The sequence below is a fragment of the Etheostoma cragini genome, chromosome 20 (genome assembly GCF_013103735.1).
Source record: "Etheostoma cragini isolate CJK2018 chromosome 20, CSU_Ecrag_1.0, whole genome shotgun sequence".
Lineage (NCBI taxonomy): Eukaryota > Metazoa > Chordata > Actinopteri > Perciformes > Percidae > Etheostoma > Etheostoma cragini.
In genome coordinates, this window is record NC_048426.1 from 3,399,987 (window position 1) to 3,423,640 (window position 23,654).

The window sequence follows — 23,654 nt, forward strand, 5'->3', positions numbered from 1 at the left end:
GAGGCAGTTCTGAAGGCAAAAGGGGGTCCAACCCGTTACTAGCATGGGGTACCTAATAAAGTGGCTGGTGAGTGTATAAGAAGCATATCAAGCTTCTGGCGTGGCCTAGCCAGTCTCCAGACCTAAACCCAATAGAGAATCTTTGGAGGGAGCTCAAACTTTGTGTTTCTCAGCGACAGCCCAGAAACCTGACTGATCTAGAGAAGATCTGTGTGGAGGAGTGGTCCAAAATCCCTTCTGCAGTGTGTGCAAACCTGGTGAAAAACTACAGGAAACGTTTGACCTCTGGAATTGCAAACAAAGGCTACTGTACCAAATATTAACATTGATTTTCTCAGGTGTTCAAATACTTATTTCCAGCTGTGTCATACAAATAAATAGTTAAAAAATCATACATTGTGATTTCTGGATATATATATTTTTTTCACATTATGTCTCTCACAGTGGACATGCACCTACGATGACAATTTCAGACCCCTCCATTATTTTTAATTGGGAGAACTTGCAAAATAGCAGGGTGTTCAAATACTTATTTTCCTCACTGTATATTTTTGTTGTTAGTATTGTAGTTAAAGTAGTTGTACTTTAGTTCAACTTTGAAATCATTTTGACTTATACAACATGAATATTTAAATCCCGTTAATTTTTCTGTCTCTTGTTTTTTTAAATCTTAACTTTCAATAACAGTGTGACCCAGTAGACCAAGAGCATTGAGGAGATTGTTAGGAATATAAATTTTGAAAAGGGACAAACTAACACTAACTTGTGTCACAAAGTTGGAAATGAACACTATAGTCTAAAATATCTTTGTATGCTGTAAGCATGAACTAAGTAGTCAGTAAAGAAAAGGTTAGCACTACATGCCTTACATTTACAGCACTTTAATAACTTGATAATAGTAGGGTAACAGCTTGATAATAAAGAAGTAATATTTGGGTAATATTAGACTGAAATTTATGCAACAGAGTAATAAGGGGCCAAAACAAAGGGTAATAATGGGGAAACAGATGGCAACAAGGCAAAACTACTAAGTAATGTTTGTCATATTTTGGTAACAGTATGACAACCTTAAATGGTTTTATTATTGCAATATTTGCATTACAATAGTTTTATGATGATATTAATCAGGTAATTATTTGATAATAATGAGGTAATATTAAGTAGCTGTTTTCACAAAATCATAGGCTTCTTGCATTGAGGATGTTAACATTAAGCTTTTAGCACTTTCATAGACTTTTCCGTCCCTCCAGTATTTTTAGATTGTTGTGGCCCAAAATGCCTGATGTTGCGGGAGCTTTTGTAAAAAATTGTGATAAAAGATGGGATGTTTGGGCCGGCCTCTAGTTCACTTACTAAGAGTGTTCACCCCATGTTCAGACCCACTAACTGTGTTTTTATGCTAAATCTGCCTTACAAAGCAAAAAAAAAAAAAGGACTAATTTTCTTAAATGAAAAAGCCCCAAAAAATAATCTTAATAAGAAAATAAAGTTGTGATGTTTTTTGTATAGTTCTTTAAAATAAAATGCATGAAAATTAAATTAAACTGATAGTGTTTATGCTGTACAAAGACCCTTTTACTTGCAAACAATATTATTTTCATTCTTACGAGTGTATCCTGTTCTGTAACCTATAGTTACCTGGCAACCACATACTGTAACGTTAGTCATAGCACTAATACGTTAGGGATTTTGAAAACAGTGTATGAATACATACCAACGATGCTACTCTAGGCGAACATGTAGGCGAATGTAGCTATAGTTGGCTTACTACACTGCAACTATAAATCATTGAACTGTTTGAAGCGTTCATTTACTTCCCAACTACAGCTCACAAAACATTGGTTACCAGAGTCTTAAGGTGACAGAACGATAAATAGAGAACTCATTAAGATTTGAGGCAAATTTAGTTCATACTTTTAACTGCTTATATATAGCAAAACAGGGAGAATGAAATTAATATGGGTTTTCCTTGTAAGCTTACCAAAAAGGCTCAGGATGCCGCAAACATTAGTATAATATGATAATGGCTGGTGGATTTAAGACCAAAAATAATAAATTATTATTACATACTGTATGTGTCAGGGACTTGTTGATCTGTACATTGTTCCCATCCTGGGCTGGGTCACACCAGTCATACAGTTTGATAAAGGACTTTTTGGACTTTAACTTATCATTGCACTTACAATAACGAGCGTAGCTGTCCTCAATTTAAATCATCTTGTCGTCTCATCTCCAGTTTTTCCTCCATCCACCGCGTGTGTTTGTGTGTGTGTGTGTGTTTACACACGTCAGACTAGGGGGAACTCAGCAGTCCCGGCCGCTGCAGAAACCAAACAGGATTGAAACAGCAGCCGCTTCAGTGACATCAGAGTGAAAACATACAGGTTAGCAGGACGGTCTGACATGTTATACACCGTCTTTCGCTGTACGTTTTGTTGGGGAATGTGAATTGTTTGAGTAACACACGTCTTGTCAGAAACACAGAAATGAATTTGGCCACATTTGTGTGATGTCAACACGTTCTCACTCCCGCTTGGTTATTGTCTCTCAGAGTCACATACTGATACAAGACTGGCACATGGGACTGCTGGGATTGGTTGTAGCCGGAAGCTATGGTTATTGGTCAAATTTGCAAAAAAGTTTGCGGTGATTGGTCAAAAAAAGCTTTTCCATCTTCTAGTTGGATACCCAACGCTGTTTTTTTAAAACAATTTTTCTATTTTTACTAACCACACGACAGCAGTTATCCATGAATAAAATGATGCCTGCATGATATACAAAAAGCAGTGTCTCCTGCACTCTACCTTCCTAAACAATCGGTGAGCCAGTGTGCTATCCACGTTACAAGGAAACATCAACTCAGCAAACAAAACTGTGATCCTCTTACATCTGGTATATACTGTATGGTATTACTGGCAGGTGACATGGAGACCAACTCTGGCCCACATCCTTTGAACATTAACTTCCAGGCTAATTTAGCCTCGGAACAGGCTCAGTTGGCCCACTCTCACTGGCTAACGTATCCACGGCCAGGGCCAATGTGGCCAGTGGCCGCGACCATCCATCAGCCTGGACTCCTGGGACCATCATTGGTTTGTTATTTCCTACCATAACCACAGTGTTTCCAGCAGCAGGAGTGCTACCAGCTGCCATCGCAAGTTGTAGCGTTTTGTCCTACAGAGCTGCTGGGTTGAGGGCCCACGTCACAGACCCAGGGTTCCAGTGGCTGCCCATCTGCCACAACTACAGGAGCGGAGATGCTGAAGCGGTCCGCCACCATCTGGATCCTGGCGGTTCACGCAGCTGTACCAAGCCGAAAACCAGCTGTGCAACAGCGGGAGCTTAGTGAACACTTGTCTCCACTACTTCTGACTAATATCACAATAGCGCAGCTGTGCCTAGCTGCTGTCAGTGAGACAGAGATACTACCCGGTGCAACAGTACTGTGCCAAGGGTCAGCCAAGCAACAGCAGAGGACCGAAGGTTGCATACTATCGTCCAGTACAGTTTCCTTCTCCACGCTGCTACCGGCGGTCCACACCAGCGATGAGGAGACGCTGCGCTCAGCCAATGTCAGCTTGACTGCGGGCCCCCCAACAGGTCTGAGCCGGAAACCAGCAATGCAGTGGTAGGCCATCACCACATCTCCCAAAACAAAAGGACAGTTTCCACACTATGGCGCATGCATGATTCCTAACCCAGTACTCAGAAAACATAAACAACTCAAATTATTTAGTACACTGAATGAGGCTAGGACTGTCTGGGTTCCAGTGTATAAAAAAGGGGGGGGGGCTGTTTGGGGTTCATTTAAATGGATGCAGCTTGGTGCCAAAACATGAACAGATTGAACATTTGTTATGTAATTCTAACGTTGATTTTATGGGTTTATCTAAAACGTGGCTTACCAGCTCCTCGCCCGAAGCTGCTGTGTCACTATGAGGATACCAAACTTTTAGGAAGGATAGGGGTCAAGGGGTTCTCATGTATGTTTAAAAACAACTTGAAATGCAATCGGATCATACGGCCCAGTTATATCACACTAGAATGCATTGGTGTTAATATTTCCCTTTCGAGAGAGATTTCTCTAACAGTTATCTACATCTATCGCAAACTTATTGCTAATCTGGATTTCTTTGACAGGCTCAAAGCACTCCTTACGTTATGTAATCATAAAACAAAGAAATCCTCCTTTTTGGAGATTTCAAGGTCAATTGGGATAACAAAAAATGTTATTTTAACCTCACTCAGTTGCTTGCAGTGTGTGCTTCCACCAGAAGCACGCACTGCACTCACTCCACAATTGTCTGAGTTTTCACCAATAATCTCGAAAGGATCACAAACACCCACAACTTGTTAACAGGTCTTTTAGACCAGATTGTAATCTTTTTTTCTAGAAAGGTCCAATGCTCAGAAAATTCATGTCATACTTCAACCGTACTATAAATATGACAATTCCCAAGAACCAACTAGAAAATGTAGACAAAGCTTTGAAAGATATTGACTGGATTGGCCTAATGGAAAGTGAGTATGCAGACGCTGGCAGTGACTTATTTCTCTTGAAAGTCAAAGAGATTATCCTCTCTTTCTCCATGAGGGGGCGCCATGGGAGAAAGAAGTCCAGCTTTCTAAAAAATAATATGTCAGATAATAAATAAATTGACAGGGAAACAACCTAAGCAGGACACTAAAGGCTTAGAATTAAAACATGAACAATCTGCTGGTGAGAGACACTGTTGTTCTGGCACTAGAGCTTAATTCCTTCTTTGTTAAATCAATAGTAGAATTGGTGAAACAGTTCAGATCTTACAATTGTTCTGATCAGCAGGTTCATACTCTATACTTTACTTAATTCCCTACCTAACTGACATTGCTCATCCCAAATTATATCCAAAAAAATCACCAAACCATAAGTCAGTAAAATTTTAACAAATAGAGCAATTCTAAAGCTCATAAAAGATATTTATGAGCTTGACGCTAGCTTCAAAAAAATTACATAGGGAGGCTTTACCGCCCCCCACTCATGCCCTTGGTTAATTTATCTATAAAGAATTGAATTGTTCCTAAGGCTTAGAAATTAGCCTCAGTCATCTCAGTATTTAAAACTTGAGACAAATCTGACACGAAGAACTATAGAACAATTAGCATTCTACCTATAACTTTGAAAATTATTGAAAAATGGGTTACTAAACACATCATTGAATTCCTTAGCAATAGTGTAATGTAATAATAATAATAATAATCTTTACATCCCAAGAGCTTTCGACAGAACGTATTCAAGACTATAGATAAAAACCTCTCTCTTATCATCATTGCAATATATCCGAGAAATACAACTTATTGAGTTTTGATAAGTATTCTCAATTTTCCTTAATGTGCTTAATTTATAAAGTACTACATGGCCTGGAGCCACCTCCACTGCTAGAGTTCATGAAATACAGACAGACTCGGCTCACCAGAACTGTTGTAAATGGGGATTGTGCGGTTCCTTTTAGAAAAACTTCCTTAGACATAATGCATTATCTATTAAATAGATGTAATATAATTATGGAACACACTTTCCCCAACTAAAAGGGAATGTCCCACTTAGGCCACTTTTAAGATCCATGTAAAGCTGTGGCTTAGAGCTAACCAAACGTGCAACCACCTCCTAACTGTATGCTCTACTGACTTAGCCCAGTAGAGCATACTAATGAATGTTGTCTCCATTTTAACATCTACTAATGAATTTCTGTAGCCTCTTGGCCAGGTCATGTTTGCAAATGAGAAGTGGTTCTCAAACAGTTTACCTGGCTAAATAAAGGTTAAATAAAAATAAAAAAATACTAAATGTTATTATTGAATATCTTTGGTCTTTTTTATTGTAACTTCAACCTGCCTAATGGACTGCAGATGGAAATTAGCCCTTGGGCTAATTACAATACAATCTGGGCATTTTTACATGTATTGCTGTACATGTTCATCAATGTGCATTGTCGTGAAGTAATAAATAAATAAATAAAAATTGTTAGTCAAGCTAAAGTCACGGTGATTGGTTGAATTTGCGTGAATTGATGCAATCACGACTTTTGGTGTTTTAGTTCTCACTATTCCTGGACGCTTAACTCCTCACTGGTGTCCTCCCTGGAGAAACTGAGGCACACTTCAAAGTTTGGTTACCTCCTCGTGTATCTCTAATGGCGTTTTTCCACTGCTGGTAACAGCTCGACTCGCCTTGACTCACCTCTACTCGAGTCGATTCATTCTACGTCCGTTTTCCATTGCAAAATGAGTAACGCCTCAGCGTGGCTGGTCACCATAGCTACGCTTGATGATGTAATTTTCAACGCGACTCTGTAGGATCCTTTTTCTTTTTTGAGAGTAAGGAAATTAAAGCTGTGTTAACATTTGTTGAGAATTCACCCTTTTCAATAGAGAAGTTAATCATGTCAAGAAGGAAAGGGCCCAATTGTTCCATTTTTTTTACATAGAATTCAGGGGGACTCCCATCAAAGCCTGGTGATTTGTCACCTCTATTGTAGAAATCACAATTCTGCCTGTATTGCCTGACTGTATTGTTCTTATTACTTAAAGCGGAAGATTCCGTTTGAAAATAATGGCCACGTTTTTTTTTCAGCTTGTTGAGGAGGATGCAAGTGTATCATAGAATCTGTTGGCTAAGCAGCCGGTATCAGTCTGTAGCAAATGCGTGTCTTGTAGCAATGCAATGTCAACATTTGTCTTTTTAAGTAAGGCTAGGATGCTGGCTCGCTTGTGAGCTGCATTCAGACCACAACATTTAAGATTTTTTTATCTATTTATTATTATTTATTTATCTATTATCAAAAAAGCTGTGTTCTAAATGAAAGTAGATGTGGAAAAGCAACATGCTACTTCCTTTCACTTTGTTAAATTCTAACAAAAGTGCACTCAAAGTTAAGTCCCTAATACACAGAACATGTAAGACAAAAACAGATGACACAATAGGAAAAGCAAGAGTAGAGAGGGGAACATAGTCAGAAGGCTAACACTCAAAATAGGTCTGTGATCATGATTTGACATGGGGCAGCGAAAAGTAACAGCAGCCCATAGTTACGTGGTTGCAACCACAACTGATTCCACTAAATTAAGTTTAAAATAAAAACATTTATTGTCTACAAAAAGCACAAAATAGCAGGCACAATAGAAAGGAGACTCTTACCTAGTAGTGTCCTAACCAACCCATGGAGCGCAGGCTATATTAAACAGGACAGATATGTCATTCAAAAACACAGTCTCTGAAGATATAAGAAAACAATACAATAAAATAAAACTGGGACACGTCAAGAAACTCAGAAAAACCAAGTTCATCAAGCTATTGTTTTAAAACTGATCTTCTTCCACGGTGCTCTCCGTGACAGTATCTGCTGCGCCGGCAGTCTCCGGCCACATGAGGACAATGAGCAGCCCGGTTCACGAAGTCTTTTGCATCCTTGGCGGATATGAAAGCTATGAATAGCATTAGCACCTTCTAGCCCCTTTTTTCAGCCTGAGGCAGATGTTGCATCTTCGGTTTCTGTCTTCCATATCTGCTAGCTTCACCCCCAGCTCTTGAAAAGCGTGGACATGGCTATCAAGTTGCTTTCCACAGTAGATTTTATATGGTTTACATCTGATCTGATAGAGCCAAGGCTTGCAGTCAGAGATGTTAGCTGGCCATTTATAACAGTTCTTGTCATTGTTGATCCCCATCAGTTGAATCTTTGACTGAATCTGAGAAAAAAACGTTGTTTGCCCTTTTGCTTTAAATGACTATTTAAGCACAAAGTGATAGAATATTGGAGTTGGAAGCATATAACGCAACTATTTGACAACATTGGGCAAGGAGCTATACCTTAAGCCACAATGACATTGGATGAACCTTGAACCATATACAGTTTTAAAGCAGTCAAAATTATAAATACTTACAAAGTTATTATATACATTTTCACACACTTCCTGTGATTCCTGTCTACTGCTGCTAAAGTTCTGCCTGATTGCTGTCCAATTCTATGATATGAATGACCTGATTGCATTGTGGGATTTCGGCTTTAAATGCGCGCTGGTTCTACTCTACTGTGTTCTGTCCATACTTCATCGGTAATGAGAAAAAAATAAAAATAAAACATCTTGGAAAGGTTGATTATCGTAGCGTTATAGTTTTAGGAAAACCATAAATGTTGATTAAAACAGCTGTTATAGTACTAAAAATACCAATAATAGCAAAGCAATAAGCTTCTCTGCTGCAGCCCCACTGGCAGAAAGAATTCTGCTGTGAACACCAAAGATGCTTCCAATTGATATACATTACTTCAAAAAATGTGCTGAGTGTCACTAAAAAAAACGGGAAAATCATGTCCTGGTACACAAATCCCTAGATTATATAATGTGACTATTTCACGAAGTGCCGTGAGAATTACTTGTAATTTCATGACTGCAATTTTTGAATAAGTTTAGATGTGCTGTGGGAATACATTGTTTCCAGTCTTCACAAGCTCTTAAAGTTGTCAGATCTTTTCCCTCAGACTTTTCACTGTTCTCATTAGAACAGTGCGATGCTTTGAATCAGTCTGTGATTGAAAGACACATGAAGCTGGATGTACAAATGAACATTCCTGTCATTTTTATTAACAGGGCTATCCCAGTGGACATATTGCAATAAAACTTTTTGAACAATCCATCCCCAGGTCAAAATGTTAAAATTGCATATCAGATATTAAATTTCATAATGCCATAAAATAAAAAATATTATGAACTCCATAGTCTTCCCTTCTGTCCTTGAGACTTTGTGTCCTGTTTCTGACTTTTTTCTTTGTCCCATCACCTGTAGGTACATCTGAGGTCGGCAGAACGTCTTCGAGACTTGTGCTGTGCCAACCGGGGTACTTTTATTAAGGTGGGCCAGCATCTCGGTGCCCTAGACTACTTGCTGCCTCAGGAGTACACATCCACACTTAAGGTGCTCCACAGCCGTGCTCCTCAAAGCAGCATGGAGGAGGTCAAGCAGGTCATAAGAGAAGAACTCAGCAAGGATGTAAGTTCCAATATACTCAGTCTCTATTACAATGGTAACTGGTCAGATTCTGTTTTTCAGGTGAGCACTAAACAGATTCTAAGGGCACTATATTGCACATGGCACAATGCAGCGCCAAGCCCGGCGCAAGCTTCTTAGCTAGTTTAAGACCGACACAGATGTCAATTTCCTGTCCACCGCCCACATCATTCAAATAGCACGGGCTCGCTGGTCTTACAGGGAGGTGTGTTCAGGTGAATTCTTGCACACATTGCTATGGCAGCTGGAAGTAATCGCGCCATTGACCAACAAAAACCTGGTCCAAAGTCAATAGCATTTCATTCTTATTTAATTTTATTCAAACTTTTTATTTTTTACTTTTTATTTACTTTACATAAAATGACAAGTATACATATAACAAAACATACTTAAGAAACACACATTAGGAGATGTTGAAAAGAGAGAACCTGAATAACCTGTATCGATAAGTACATACCTTCATTGTCAAGTGTACTACAGTAAGTATAAAACACAATTATAAAATACAAATAAATTGAGAAAGAGAAAAAATAAATAAATAAATAAACAAATAAATGAGGTAATTAGCGTTCTGAAATTGTCTGTATTTTTGGTAACCATTTTTGATCAAACCTGTCTGACTTGAGCTGTACCCTCGCTGTGATTTTCTCCATGATGAACACATTTTTTACCCTTTCTTTCCATTCCGTTATACTGGGAGGTTGTGGTTTCAACCAAGAGGATGTGATTGTATGCCTCTGCAAGTTCCCTGCCATTATGTTTGCTTAATATTTTCAAATCATTGCAGAGCAAGCTGATAGGTCTAGATCCCTCACATGAAGATGGATTTTTTATAGTATCTGATATTTCCTGGGTTAGGGTTAGGTTAGGCTTGTATCATTTCAGATGCCTCTTCTTCCGATAGTGATGGTAGATTTAATTTTTAATAGTTTTCCGTGGAGTCTGGTTCAAGGTTGTTATACAAGTCTTTATAATATTTTTCAAAAGCCTCGGCTATTTCTGATGGTCACAGGCTGTTTGGAAAGGGGCTGATTTTTTTTTTTGAAACAGTCCTATTTGCTTGAGCCTTTCAAAGTTGGAATGCTAGAAGACGGCTTGCCCTATTCCCCATCTCATAATATCTTTGATTTGTAAAGCGTAGCGCTCCTTCTGCTTTGAATGATAATAATGTATCTAATCTATGTCTGTTCTCTTACAGTTCTTGGAGTATGGACTAAATTGGTTTCCTTTTGTGATCTACTTCTAGGTCTCTGATTCTACTCTCTAGCGCCCTCTGCTGGTTTATGCGTTCCTTTCTTAGCTTAGAGCAGTGCTTCTCAATTATTTTCTGTTACGCCCCCCCTAGCAAGAAGAAAACTATTCGCGCCCCCCCCACTCCCCACCGTGATTTAAGTGACACGCTAATTTATTTGGCTTCATGCTGTCCGCTACGAGCATTTTTAGACACAGCAACGACACCGGTCTTTCCTCTTCTCCAACTGTAGTCACAGTGAAGCCAAGCGCTAAATAAACTTTGTCGTATTTCCTCGTCTTAGCTTCCGGGTGACTTTCTTTTTTCTCATTATCATTGTCTCTCTCCGCTTTTCTTTTCATCCCTGTTAAAAACTTGTACACGTTGGGGGTTGTTATGTTGAATAACGGAGGCTATAGACAGAACGCAGTCGGAGCTTTCTGTTGACTCAACACCGCTAACCAAGGCCAACCTGTTGTCTTGTAAGTCGTAAAATGTTGCACTGTCGCAAACGTGACAGAAGTAACAATGAGAGCGCCACTGCCGCCTACTGTAGTGGATGCGCAATTACACTTTATACTAGCACGGCCCCAAAAAAAAAGCCTGTTCCCCAGGGTCTCACGCGCCCCCCCAGGTATCGCACCGCGCCCCCTAAAGGGGGCGCGCCCCACTATTTGAGAAGCACTGGCTTAGAGGTTGTTTCTATGATTTTCTATGATGATACATTCATTCTCCAATATTTAAACAAAGATTCTTTATCTATCCCTACGGTTAGAGTGATGGGAGCGTGTTCACTTATAGTTATTGTCTCTATACCGCATTCCACAACTTTGTGTGTATGTTGCTGTGATACACAGAAAAAATCTATCCTTGAATAACTACCGTGTGGGTTTGAGTAAAATGAAAAATCCTTATCTCAAGGATTATTGTTTCTCCATGGATCGATAAGACCTAACTCTTTAATGATGTCATTCCATATTCTGTTTTTTCTAGAAGGTGGTCCCTGTTCTTGTGGTAGCCTGTCTAATTTACCATTTTGTACATTGTTGAAGTCCCCCCCCCCCCCATTAGTACCATCCCCTTTGCGTTGCTTGAAATAACATTAGCTATATTTTTAAAGATTGTTTCATTTTCTTTATTCGGGGCATACCTTTAGTACTGATATAGTCATATCTCCTATGGAGCCAACAACCATTACATATCTTCCCGTATTATCTTTTATCACTGATTCAACAGAAAATGGTAAGGATTTATGGATAAATATAGCTACGCCGCTTTTCTTGCCATGTGAAGCATGGAATACTTGATTAACACATTCTCTTCTAGTTTTTTATATTTATCCTCCACCAGATGAGTTTCTTGTCGTAGGGCAATTGAACATTGTAAGTTTTTAAGTTGGTTCAATATCTTCCTCCTCTTGATGGGGTGATTCAAACCGTGGACATTTTAAGACACAAGTTTCAGCTTGTCCATATCAAGTTCAGTTCAAGACAGCATCCATCAACTCGATCCTCTCATATAAAAAAACAACTGTGCACAAAACTACACATTGAAAAAGGTCAACATTAAGCATCTCCTCCAGAACTATTATACAGTAACAAAAAAGAGTGACTTCCAGTAGTCCCATCCTCAGAGAGATGTGGCGTCTTCTCTCTGAGAAAATAGCACAAAGTGCACCTGCAACTTCAAAGGTGTGTAAAGTTGCTACTTGCTCTAACTGAGCAATTCAATGTGCATTATATTGAGCAGGTATAACATTTGTTTTGGGATTTGTGTCTATTTTTGTTTTTTTGTTCTTCCTTTAGTCCTTTCCCCAATTCTCATATTCATATGATTGCTGGATAATTGCTTATAAATCCGCCTCTGTAGTTTGTGACTGCCTCTTCTTTCCCCTCTGCCCTGTCACTATAATCCAGCTGTCTATCATTATCATCCTCTGTAGTTTATCCCTCTCGTCTTCCTCCATGTGAATCCCCATGTCCTTCAGCATAGGTGCAGCCTCCATGAGTTTAGCAAACCCTTAATCCCAGAGTCCAGAAACACTTTCAGTTGTGCAGGATATGGAAACTGCGCCTTCACATTCTTCTCTTTAAGCTTTTTTATGAAGTCCCGTACCAGTTTCCTCTTCTTATGTATTTCAGTCGTGTAGTCTTGATTGAAGTAGATAGACTAGTTTGTCCCTCATATGTAGTCTTCTGTTTCCATGCTTGCTGTATAACCTGCTCTTTCATACGTTCGTCCAAGAAGCGGACAATGATTGCTTGCGGGGAGCGCCACTGACTTTTGGTTTGGCAATTTAGTGGTGCGCTCTTTCAATTCGGATGTCCGTGTCGTCTCGGAATCTGCAGTGATGAGTGAATAAAGTCAGTTATGAATCCTATCATGTTGTTTTTCTCAGAGCCCTCCGGAATGCCATGTATTCGCACATTATTGCGTCTCGATCTTGATTCCAAGTTGTCACACTTTGCAGTCAGCTTTGCCTCCTGATGAAGGACAAAGGCGGCCATTTTTTCCAGCCGTGCCGTCTTGTCCTCTATGTCTCTGAGCCTCTCTTCCACATGTCCCACCTGTTGCACTAGAGAGGTTGTTCTTTGCATATGCTCCTTCATGTTGATCTCTAGCCTAGCCAGGGCCTTTTTGTTGTCACCAGCCGCTTCTGTGTGCTCTTGTCTCAGTCTGCGTAACTCCCCCACTATTACCGAGTCCTGTTCACCTGCGGTCTGCATTTTACTCGGTGCTGTTCCCGATGTTGCGTCGGTACATCCAGTATGGGTTTGTTCTTTCTTGTCAAGCCTCATTTTTTAGTCCATCTTTCCCAGTTTACTTTCTTTATCGAATGTTCATGGATGTGGTTAGCTTTCTGCTCTGAAAGAAGTCTTAAAGAGCTGTTTTAATCGTTTTTTCCAAGAGCTATTTTCCCCGCTGCCTCCTACCACATGGCGCCACCAGAAGTCCCATTTTAATCATTTTACCTAACATGTTCTGACAGATATAAAAAAGTAATAAACCAATGATAGGCCATATAGGCTACAATAAAAGTTAAAAGAGTGAAAAGAATAAGTAAATATGAAGCAAAATAGAAATAAGTGTGTGAAAAAGGATAAATAGAATAGTTAGAATATATCACTAATCTGCATTATATAGGTCTTTGGGTATGGCTCCCAACAAAAACAACATTGACATCTACCTCCAAAATAGTATACATTTCCTTTTTAACATTATCCCAAAACATTACCAGACAATCCCCAAAAAAGTGTGTTGTGTCTCCAATATTTCTATATGTTGTTTGTTATATTGTTTTGCAAGCCTATGTTTCTTTATTTTAGATTGTGTATAAATAATCTTTCCTCTCATGGTGGCCTTACTGGCATCCCATACAAGACACTACCATTTACAGTGAAAAACTCAGTTAGAGATCCTTGTATTTTATGCCTGACCTTTGTGTCTGTTAGTAGTGAGACATTAAGTCTCCAGAGTCTAAAGCGGTTGTCTGCTCCTAAATTAATGTTTATGGTCACAGGGCCATGATCATTTGTAATTTCTTTAATTCTATATAGTTCAGTTTTTGATATGCAAAAGAGGTCTATCCTCGAATAACTCCTAAGTACTTGAAACATAAAAGTGAAATCTCTCTCATTTGGGTGGAGCTGTCACCAAAACTCTAAAAGGACTAGTTCCTTCATCATGCCTGATATCCCCTTTAGTTATTGCAGGTAACTGTCCAATTTTGAATCCAGAGTGCAGTTAAGATCGACTCCCACTAGTATAAGACCCCCACTTTTATGTGCAACTTTTTTGATAAAGTGTGGGTAATATTCATTTGGGGCTTACACATCAAGTATGTTTATCTTTAATTGTGGCTATCACTAAAACATACTAGCCTTTATCTTCTTGAAAGCTTTTTTCATTCTTGAAATGCACCGAGTTATTAAATAGTAAAGCAACCCTCTCTTCTTTTTCCTCCCATATGAGGCCCTATAAACCTGACCCACCCACTCCGGCTTCAGTTTTAATTACATATCTCAGACAGGTGTGTTTCCAGAATTAAAGAAACAGAGCAGTGTAATGTCTTTAATTGTCCCAAAATATTTTTAGTTTTGATCAGATTATTAATTCCTCTTTTATATTATAAGTTATGAAATTCACATCAGCCATAGACTTCGTATAATCTTAATATTCCTCTATAACTGTTTACACATAGTTATCAGAGTGAATCTATGAAATTAACAAAACAATGCCTGTAACATGTGTCAGGAAAACCAAAAAAACAAAAAACGCTGTATGTAACATAGAACTGAACTTCCACCTCATCAACCTGACGCAGCAAGTGGACTCTGGCTACACCAGGTCCACGGTGGTATTGGGGCAGAGATGTTTGACCTACCCTCTCCATAGGGAAAAAGCACACAGTGCGAGTGTGACCAATATTACACTAACGTAAAAAAGGTCCAGGTGAGTGTATACCGCTCATGTACCCCAGCATATCCTCCTTCTGGACTCTCTAACATATTACCTTGCAACGTAACAACAATACACCTTATTTATGTGTATACATTAGTGATGCTTTTGGTATTCTTATAGGCCCTTTATTATATATAAATATTACCACTGGTTTAGTTGAAACGAACTGGTCCTCCAAGGTACAAACACGCCTGGCTTTCACAGGGAATGGGAATTGACACTCTGATTGGTTTATTGCATGTTACGCCCAAAACACACCTATGAATTAATAAAGACACTAAGTACAACCCTTTTGAACCATCTGCTCTGCACACAGACCCTTTATTCCGCCGTCAAACTAGCAAAAGTGGATTTGGACACGCCGTAAACGGACATGCGCCATGCGCTTAGATTGTTAAAATAGGGTCCTAAACATTGTCTGTCTAAATTAATCTCTGTTTGCTACTGTTGGAGGTTACTTAATGAGATTTTTATTTTATATATGACATTTATTGTTCTACATGGTAGGGATGTCAGAGTAAGAGCGCCACAGAAAACGAGAAAAGAGAGAGGGCTTCCCCCACCCGCACTGGTTTTTCCTCCCCACCTTCAGTGGGGAAAAGGCAATTGTAGGAACTGAAAATAGTTAATATGTGAGATGGTTACCATGTAAATACGTATGGCCTATATAGAAAGGGAGACAAGCTTTTAGGAAGAAAAGCTTTTGGGTGAGGCAACTTTAGAACACAGGAATGTCAAGCTAACAGAGTATGACTGAGAGATAAGATAAGAAACTTGGGTGGGGGTTGCAAGTTTGACAGTGAGTAAAAGCAGATTGCTCCTCTATTCAACTTTAGGTGAAGATGCTGAGTTCTAGACTTGCCAACACCCAGTCACGGCTCAACCAGTGGTGAAGCAGAGAATAAGATATGTTTACACCCATTATGTAAAACAACTTTATGTCTACACCCATTCATACAACTTCAAAAAAAGGCAGAGCAAGGAGAAAGTTCCTGGGAAGACTGCTGACATTTTTAGTATACTCTCCCTTAGGGCTGCACGATTATGGCCAAAATGATAATCACAACTATTTTGTTCAAAATATTGATCGCGATTATTTTCACGATTATTTGTTGATTTTAACCAAAACCAATTGTATTGTCAAATAGGCTATTTATAACTGCGAGAGGGAGTGTGATGGACGTTACTCACAGAGAGACGGCTGACTCATTATGAACAGGTCCCGCACAGGTAAAATGGCGGACACACACGGCGTGTGTATGAAACGTCTGTATCTTCACTGCGCTGTCTTTTTATGAACTATGATATTCTCACAATGGGTCACATCTCTGGCCCAGGTCCAGCAGCCTCCGTCTCACGCTGTTTCTCTACCAACTGAAGTTAGTTGCATTCAATAACTTCTGTGTTTTTTGCTGTGGCGGTCGCGATAGGAGTTACCCGCAGAAACACTGGTACAAATACAGGTTTGCCCCTCATACATAACAATATACAGCTGTGTTAATAACAAATTAAAACTGTAGACAAATGTCAGAAGTTTGGAAAGGCGCTGTATGGCAGGGCTGCATGGAGAGTAGAGGAGAGAAAGCTGAGGAGAGATTCAACACAGGCACGGCTTTACAGACGAAATGGGTCATGTAACACAAAATCAAACCATATCCTTATAAACAGCATGCAACGGATGCGAGGACATTAGCACCGGCGCGTCCTAGAGGAGCTAACAAACGCTAACTAGCACCGACTAGCACTGCTCACTGATGTTTTCTGAAAAACAACAAACGGGACAAAATGTTGCGTTTACTGGTAAACTGGTAAACCTAAAGACCGACGTACAACCGACTGCTCTGTTGTGTTTTTCTCCCGTTACTCTGTCCTCTGTGACTGTCAACATCTAGAAACTAAGCTGCACGGTGCAGGGAACAACTGACTGGCTCACGATCAGACGGTAGTAGCACCAGATGGTCTATGCAAAAAACTCGGAGCGTTCTATGAAATGACGCTTTAAAAAAATAATCGCTCGATCACGCAAATTTGATCGTGGGAAGTCAAAATCGTGATCGCGATTAAAATTTGATTAATTGTGCAGCCCTACTCTCCCCCTTTGCAAAGCTAAGAAAAGCAAGTCTGAGTCCGTGAGTGTTTTTGACTTGAGGTTGTGGACCTAACAGCCATCAGTGCTGGCTCGCCTTTGTCGGTCTATTTCAGCTTCCTACATGATGTCATATTTCTGATGTTGGTAATAGATACATATGAATTAGAGTGATTGTGTATGATAGTGATGCTACAGCATTAATGTTTTACTGTAATGACCAACTACAAATGGTGATGAATACTAACTGCTTCATTTCAGCAGTGTTTGTATTGACTGACTGAGTTAAAATTGAACAAAGATGAGATGTGACCTGCAAGTCCACCGGAGCTGGCTGGAGATTGCAGCAAAACTGGAAATGCACTCTTAAATCTGCCTATCAATAGGGCCTGTATATCAGTGAATGTGAAACTGAAACTATAATGAAACTATAATGTTGTTCTTGTTGGATGGAAATGCACCCACTACAACTAAAGTTAACACAGCTATAAGTCTAACGGTATGTGTGTGAACTGATATTACAGTTCGGCTCAATATTATGTTAAGTGGCTGATCAGTAGGTTTGCTGCAGTTAAATAAATGTTCTCTGTCCCAGACGAAACCTAATATTTATGTAAAGGATGCAAGATAATTGTATCAATTATAATATGACCACATGGTGAACCTGTGAACCTAACTCATATTTAGACATCTGACATTAAAGATTTGTGTTGTTGTTGCCCAGGTAAAATAACAAGGAAAAGAAAAACAAACATAAGATAATTTGTAAGTACACCAAAACACTAAGTAAGTACAATAAGTCCTCATATCAAGACAATTTAGTAACATCTTTATAAGAATGGGTGCTTATGGAAATACTAACGTCACCATGTCACAGGAAAAGGAAACAGAAAGGACTGTGGAACATGGAGACAAGGGACAGTCAGGTAGTGATGGCCAAATGAAGCTTCGTGAACCAGTGTCTTTATTTTCTAAGCCCACTAGATGGTGAACTTGGTTTTAAAAGAAAGGCCTAAGGCATTGCAGTTTAGTGTATTCTCAACCCTGTGTTGAACGGTGAGCACCATCTAGTGGGCTCTGAAAATAAAGACACTGGTTCCCGAAGCTTCATTCGGCCATCACTACAGTCAGGTATAGAGTCTCAGGTAAGTGTGTTGAGCTTAGTTTAGAATATTTTTGGATGTATGTGACTGTCAGGGTTAGCAGATGTGCTTTACAAGTGGCTCACTAGTTTACATTATGATCAGCTAATTAAACAAGTGTACAAAAGCATTGTATTTATTTTATATGGGGTCGCTTTTTCAAAATAAGTCATTATTTTTTATGGTATTTTTGTGGCTTGATTGTAATCTTACAAATAAATATTAGTCAATTAAGTCAACTTTTTCATTCAGCCAAGAGAACACTGAAAATAAGGATAATGGTACTTGAATGGTACTTGCTACACTAATGATAGTATTAATGCTTTCCTCTGTGTACACATATTATTTGTGTCCTCTTCAAAAGCTGCTCTTCCGAAATGTTATGTTTATTGTCCCCCCCAAACTGTTAGATGAGATGTTTAACGATTTATCTGTCACAAAGTTAGAAAAAGATCAAATTTAGCAAGACTATACAGTTGCGGAGAACTTCTACTTTCAAAACTAAGAATCTCATCTAACTAGAAAAGAAAACCTGTCCTAGCTATCAGGCAACACAATTTGGAAACGGCTTAATATTCTTGTTCAGTGTCTTATGTGTTGACGTTAAGTTGTTGAAGTCATTTCAGGTGCTCATAGAGATTTGCAACAAAAAGACTAATTAAATTCTGTTGGGGCTTCATCAGTTGAATACTCAAAGTGAATGCCCAAGCACTCACAGCTGATTCATGCATGGCCTAGATAAAACACATGCTGTAATGTTAAATGTATGCTTCCTATTTAGGTTTAATTGCATTTGGTTCTCTTTTTGTTTCTTTGGGTTTATAGCTTGATTGTTTGATATGGATTGTGGTATGGCAGGCCCTCAGTTTGCTCTCGGAAGGTAAGCGCTAGGGTTTAATTCCAGGAAGGGGGATTTTCAGGAAATCTGATGAAGACTATTTCTCGATTCCTGAGAAATGTTATGACGGGAAATAAAATGAAATAAAAAACGCAAGGAGGACTGTTTGTTGACATATGTTAACGATGCAGGCAACGGTGCTGTAATGAAGCTACGGTAATAAAACCTCACTAAATTCATTACGCAGCAGTAGTCTACGTCTGTGGAGGCGGAGAGAGCTTTTTTTATCTGCTGCCAATTCGTCACGAAAATCCAAAACTGTCTGAGCGCAGTTTATCATAGCTCTCTGCTTCTTGAAAGCCCACTTCCAGGAGAAAAAGAAAGGGCAGGGTGAGAATGTATTGTAAACTAAAATAAATATTTAGTCTTAAGTTGTCACGAGTTCAATCCAATGCTGACATTGCAGTGTTTAGGCTTTTTTTTTCAATTCAGTTTTACATCGGCCTATGGCCCTGTCTTTTTGCAGTGCACAGTTGTACATTTCTGTGGGTCGTTTTCTTTCTTTTAGTTGAACTTTGTATGTGTTTAAAAGATAAATATTCCTGCCCTGCCCTAGTAAAGAAATTTTTGAAACTTTGAGTGATTGTTGGTCTAATAGAATGGTTTTGGAATCATTCAATGGTTTACTTTAGCACATTTCATTAGTTTGTGGAGTTTTGGAAAATATTAGTTTTATACGGGTTGCCCAGATTTTCAGAAGACAAGTCCCAGACAATCCACCTGGCATTTTATAATTACCGCTGCAGCAGATGTCACGGACGTACATCACTTGATCACGCAGCAGAATTGATCATTGCAAACTGTGTTGATGATGGACATAAACTGTGTTCTTCTGCCCAAATAATTATACAAATAATGTAAAAAATGTCAGTTTGGGATTTGGGAACGCATATTTTAATGATATCGATACATTCAGGGATTCACGGGAAATGGGTCGTCTTTTCCGGGGATCTAATTTATCTAATTTTCGGGAAAACATTATACCCTGGTAAGTGCATGTGCTGGTCCCTTTGCAGCAAGCGGGAAAAGGGGCAAATAGAGCAGGAGTGGATATGTTTGACATTCTGTCCCCATTTCATAACCAAACCATACTCCTAATGCAGCTCATAATGCTGCTGTTAGTACAAAGCATGGAGCTTGCTTTCAAACTAGTTGTTATGACAGCCTTTTAGAGGCTGCTGGAGTATGCTGGAGTAGGCTGGCATTGTGCTGTCTTATAGTACGTTGGTTTTTCTCCCTTGACTGCATACTCCCCAATGTTGCGTGTGTGTGTGTGTGCGCGCGTGCGTGTGTGTTGAATTCTCAGTTTTTCTTTCGGCCCTTTAATTCAGATTCTCAATATTAGATTTTTTGATAGGGCAAATTTTTGATACTAAAAGGTGCTCTAAGCAATGTTGGGTAACGTTACTTCTTGTGGATGTTCAAAGTATTTTCAAAAAAAACGAGACTAGCTTGCCCTTCCCTCCCCCCATCCCGTAGAATATGTATGTGTGTGTTTATTTATATATATATATATATATATATATATATATATATATATATATATATAAATGAATGAATGGAGAGAGTCTGAGGACTTGCACAGTCAACTCAAATTGCTCCCCTGTAATTCAAAGACTTTTTTCTTTCTTATTCATGTTTTTTATAATTAAGGTGTGCATTTAGTTTGATTTCTTCCTGTAACTGTGGGGGATGTCATTATCCTTGAAAAGATGGTAATATAGCCCCTCTGTCTACAAAGAGGGCAGCAGAATGAATCAGCCCTCTTCCATCATGGAGTGGCAGGAGAAGAAGTGACACTGATGAGCACTGCCAGGCAGCTCTGGAGTCAGGGGAGCAGCTTTAGCATAATTTCCATTTGGCTTCTTTTTTAACACGTGTATGGATTCTCATGTTGGATACTGTCAAGTAGTGAGTTGGGCCGTGCTGTTTTCAGCACCATTTGTGACATATGCATTCACACTGTGCATGTATTTGGCGAGCAGAGAGAGTGATACTGCTGAAAGGCCAGCTTGTGCAATATGTTGTTTTACCAAATATAATCTGTTTTTCTGGCCAAGTATTACATGCAGTTGGTGCTGTCACAAAACAAAAGTGCATCATGGGTACCTGGGATTTTGTCAAGGCAGGGTGGCATAAGTGCACATGGAAATTCAGGCAGTAGGTGCATTACCAAACTGAGATTGAGCCATAAAAAAATAACATCTGCTGATTGTGTTATGCTTTCTAACCACATGGGTCACATTGGATTATCCCGCTTAAATTATATATAAGCAGGAGCTTCGTTAGCTTACCTGGTAGACTATGCACCCATATGCAGAGGCTCAGTCCTCAACGCAGCTGCCTATGTGTTATTAAGTCTTAACATGTCATCAAGCCATTCTGTATCCGACAATTATGGAAGTAAATACCCATAATAACATGGTCAGATAACGATTGTTCAGTTTCAATTCCAACCTGCTTTGAGTCAAGGAGAGTTTTTAATAAAATCTATGTTCTGTTGTCTTCAGTGCAGGCTAAATAGCACACTATACAAATAGAAGAAAGGTGAAAGGCGATGAGTTTTTCATTTTTTTTCATCATGTTGCATGTTGAAATTGCTACAGTTAGCGTTTAATGGTGCTGTCCTCCATGATTTTAGCTGCCTTTTTTTTTGTTTTTGTTTTTTGTAGCCCAAAATGCCCGATTTTGGCGCAGCTTTTGTAAATGTGCTGTATTTTATATAGCGCTTTTCAAGTCTTAACGACTCAAAGCGCTTTTGCATAGTACAGGAACCATTCACCATTCACACACAATTTCATACACTGTGGCCGAGGCTGCCATACAAGGTGCCACCTGCTCATCAGATAAACACTCACACACATTCTCCTCTCCGATGGCACAGCATTTGTAAGACATTACAATAAAAGTAGCTATGTCTTCTGTATTTTTGTTACAATGAACTAGCTGGAAAAGATTGCAAAAAAAGTTACAATGTTGTTTTTATATAATTCCTTAAAAATAGAAGGAAACTTGTTTCACTGAGAACAAAACTAGACCCTGGGATGATTGTTCTGAGTAACCTTACCAAAAAGGCTCATGATTCTGCAAATACTGGTATAGTATGAAAATGGCTTGTGGAGTTATGACACAAAATAAGAGTTTACAATTGAATAAATCAAATTGGAACATACCTGTCAGTGGCTGGTTAATGTTTACATTGTGAAAAGTGAATTTCCCATCCCGGTCTGGGACACAATCACACGACAACAAGCGTAGCTGTCCTCAATTTAAGTCATTGTCTAATTACTGTCTCATCTCCTGTTTCTCCTGCATCTACCGTGTGTGTGTGTGTTTCAGTTGTGGGGAGAACTGAGCAGCAGCCCCGCCCACTGCAGAGAGCAACAGGATTAAAACTGCAGCTTTCAGCAACTTTAGAGTGACAAATCGTACCAGCATAGTCTGATGTTAAATTGTTTACAGGTTAGCAGGGCGGTCTGAATTGTTCAGCACCCCTGTGGATTTTGTTTGGGTCTCACACGTCTCATCTCGATACCAGAAACGACGGTTTGGCGCTTGGCCCGCTTGGTCAGTGGCTTTCTGCTTCGGATAGCAAAACTCTGGGACGGGGGACTGCTGTCATTAGTGAAAGTCACTGGAAGCTCTGATTATTGGTCAAATTTGCACTAAAGTTGCATGATTGGACAAAATTGCAAGTCATTGCAAATTCCTGGAGGTACTGGTTAAAGTATAAATTTAACCAGCAGAGGTTATTAGTGTTATAAGTTAACACACTTGCACAATGTAGTCTGAGTGTGACAAAGTAACATTAGCACACCTTGCAACAGTGGCTAAAGTACATTAGATGCTGGCTATGTAGACAGTCATAAAAGCCATGTCATGCGAAGCTCTGTACCCGACTGACACCCACCCTATCTCGTCTTAAAATTACGGCAACAACCACTAAAACACAGCAAACCCCCAGTCCTGTCTATACGACGTACAGCCACTTTTTCTTAGCTTAAAATTACTCAGTTTGTTGGTCCTACGGTAACGTTAGCAGTTATCACATGTTAGCATGACGGTGTTAGCCAGGACCAGTCGGATTCACTTCACTGGCTGCAGAGATGGCAAAAGTACTCACTTTCCGTACTTAAGTAGAAGTACAGATACTTGTGTTAAAAAATACTCCGGTAAAAGTGGAAGTACTGATTAAACTTCCTCTACTCAAGTAAAAGTAATAAAGTACATGCTTGGAAATTTACTTAAAGTATAAAAGTAAAAGTAGCCTTGCAAATTTTTTATGCAAAGCTACCTGGAGCACTCAAATGTTACTAGAGAGCACGCTGAGAAACTTCAGTGGACATGGAGGACACGTCTTTATATGTGAAAGGCTCCATTTTAAATGGATGTCTGCCAATAGGCCTAAAACATAACATATATGATTATTATGACAGAAACTGGGACTCTAGGTTAATACGATTCTGACTTATTAGCAAGATATGAATTCAGTTGTGATTCTGTGAGAAGTAAGGATAACTCCAGTGAAATGATGTGAAAGTTGTGAACTAGATTAGGACTGGATTAAAGCTGATTCTGGTTTCCAACTTCACCCCCGGTGTGTCTGTTAAAACAGACGGAGACAACTTCTGTCTAGCTAAGTTTCCATCCACTTGTCAATTGAATTACAGTATCTGAAGTTTGGTCCAAAAAAAAAAAAAAAAAAAACTCATGCGAATAAAGCTAGTTAAAGTGTTGATGCTTCATTAAGACCAACGTGCAACCTAGCTAACAGGTGAAGAACACACCAA

At 39.3% G+C, this 23,654-nt stretch overlaps 1 protein-coding gene across 4 annotated transcripts in view; it reads left to right on the forward strand.

Moving 5' to 3' along the window:
* Positions 1–23,654, forward strand: part of adck1 (aarF domain containing kinase 1) — a 135,576-nt gene that overhangs the window by 57,044 nt on the left and 54,878 nt on the right. For all 4 annotated transcript variants that reach the window (XM_034858387.1, XM_034858385.1, XM_034858388.1 and 1 more), the window contains one exon: positions 8,825–9,028. In XM_034858387.1, the coding sequence (XP_034714278.1) occupies positions 8,825–9,028 (204 nt within the window). The remainder of the gene's footprint in view (positions 1–8,824; positions 9,029–23,654) is intronic.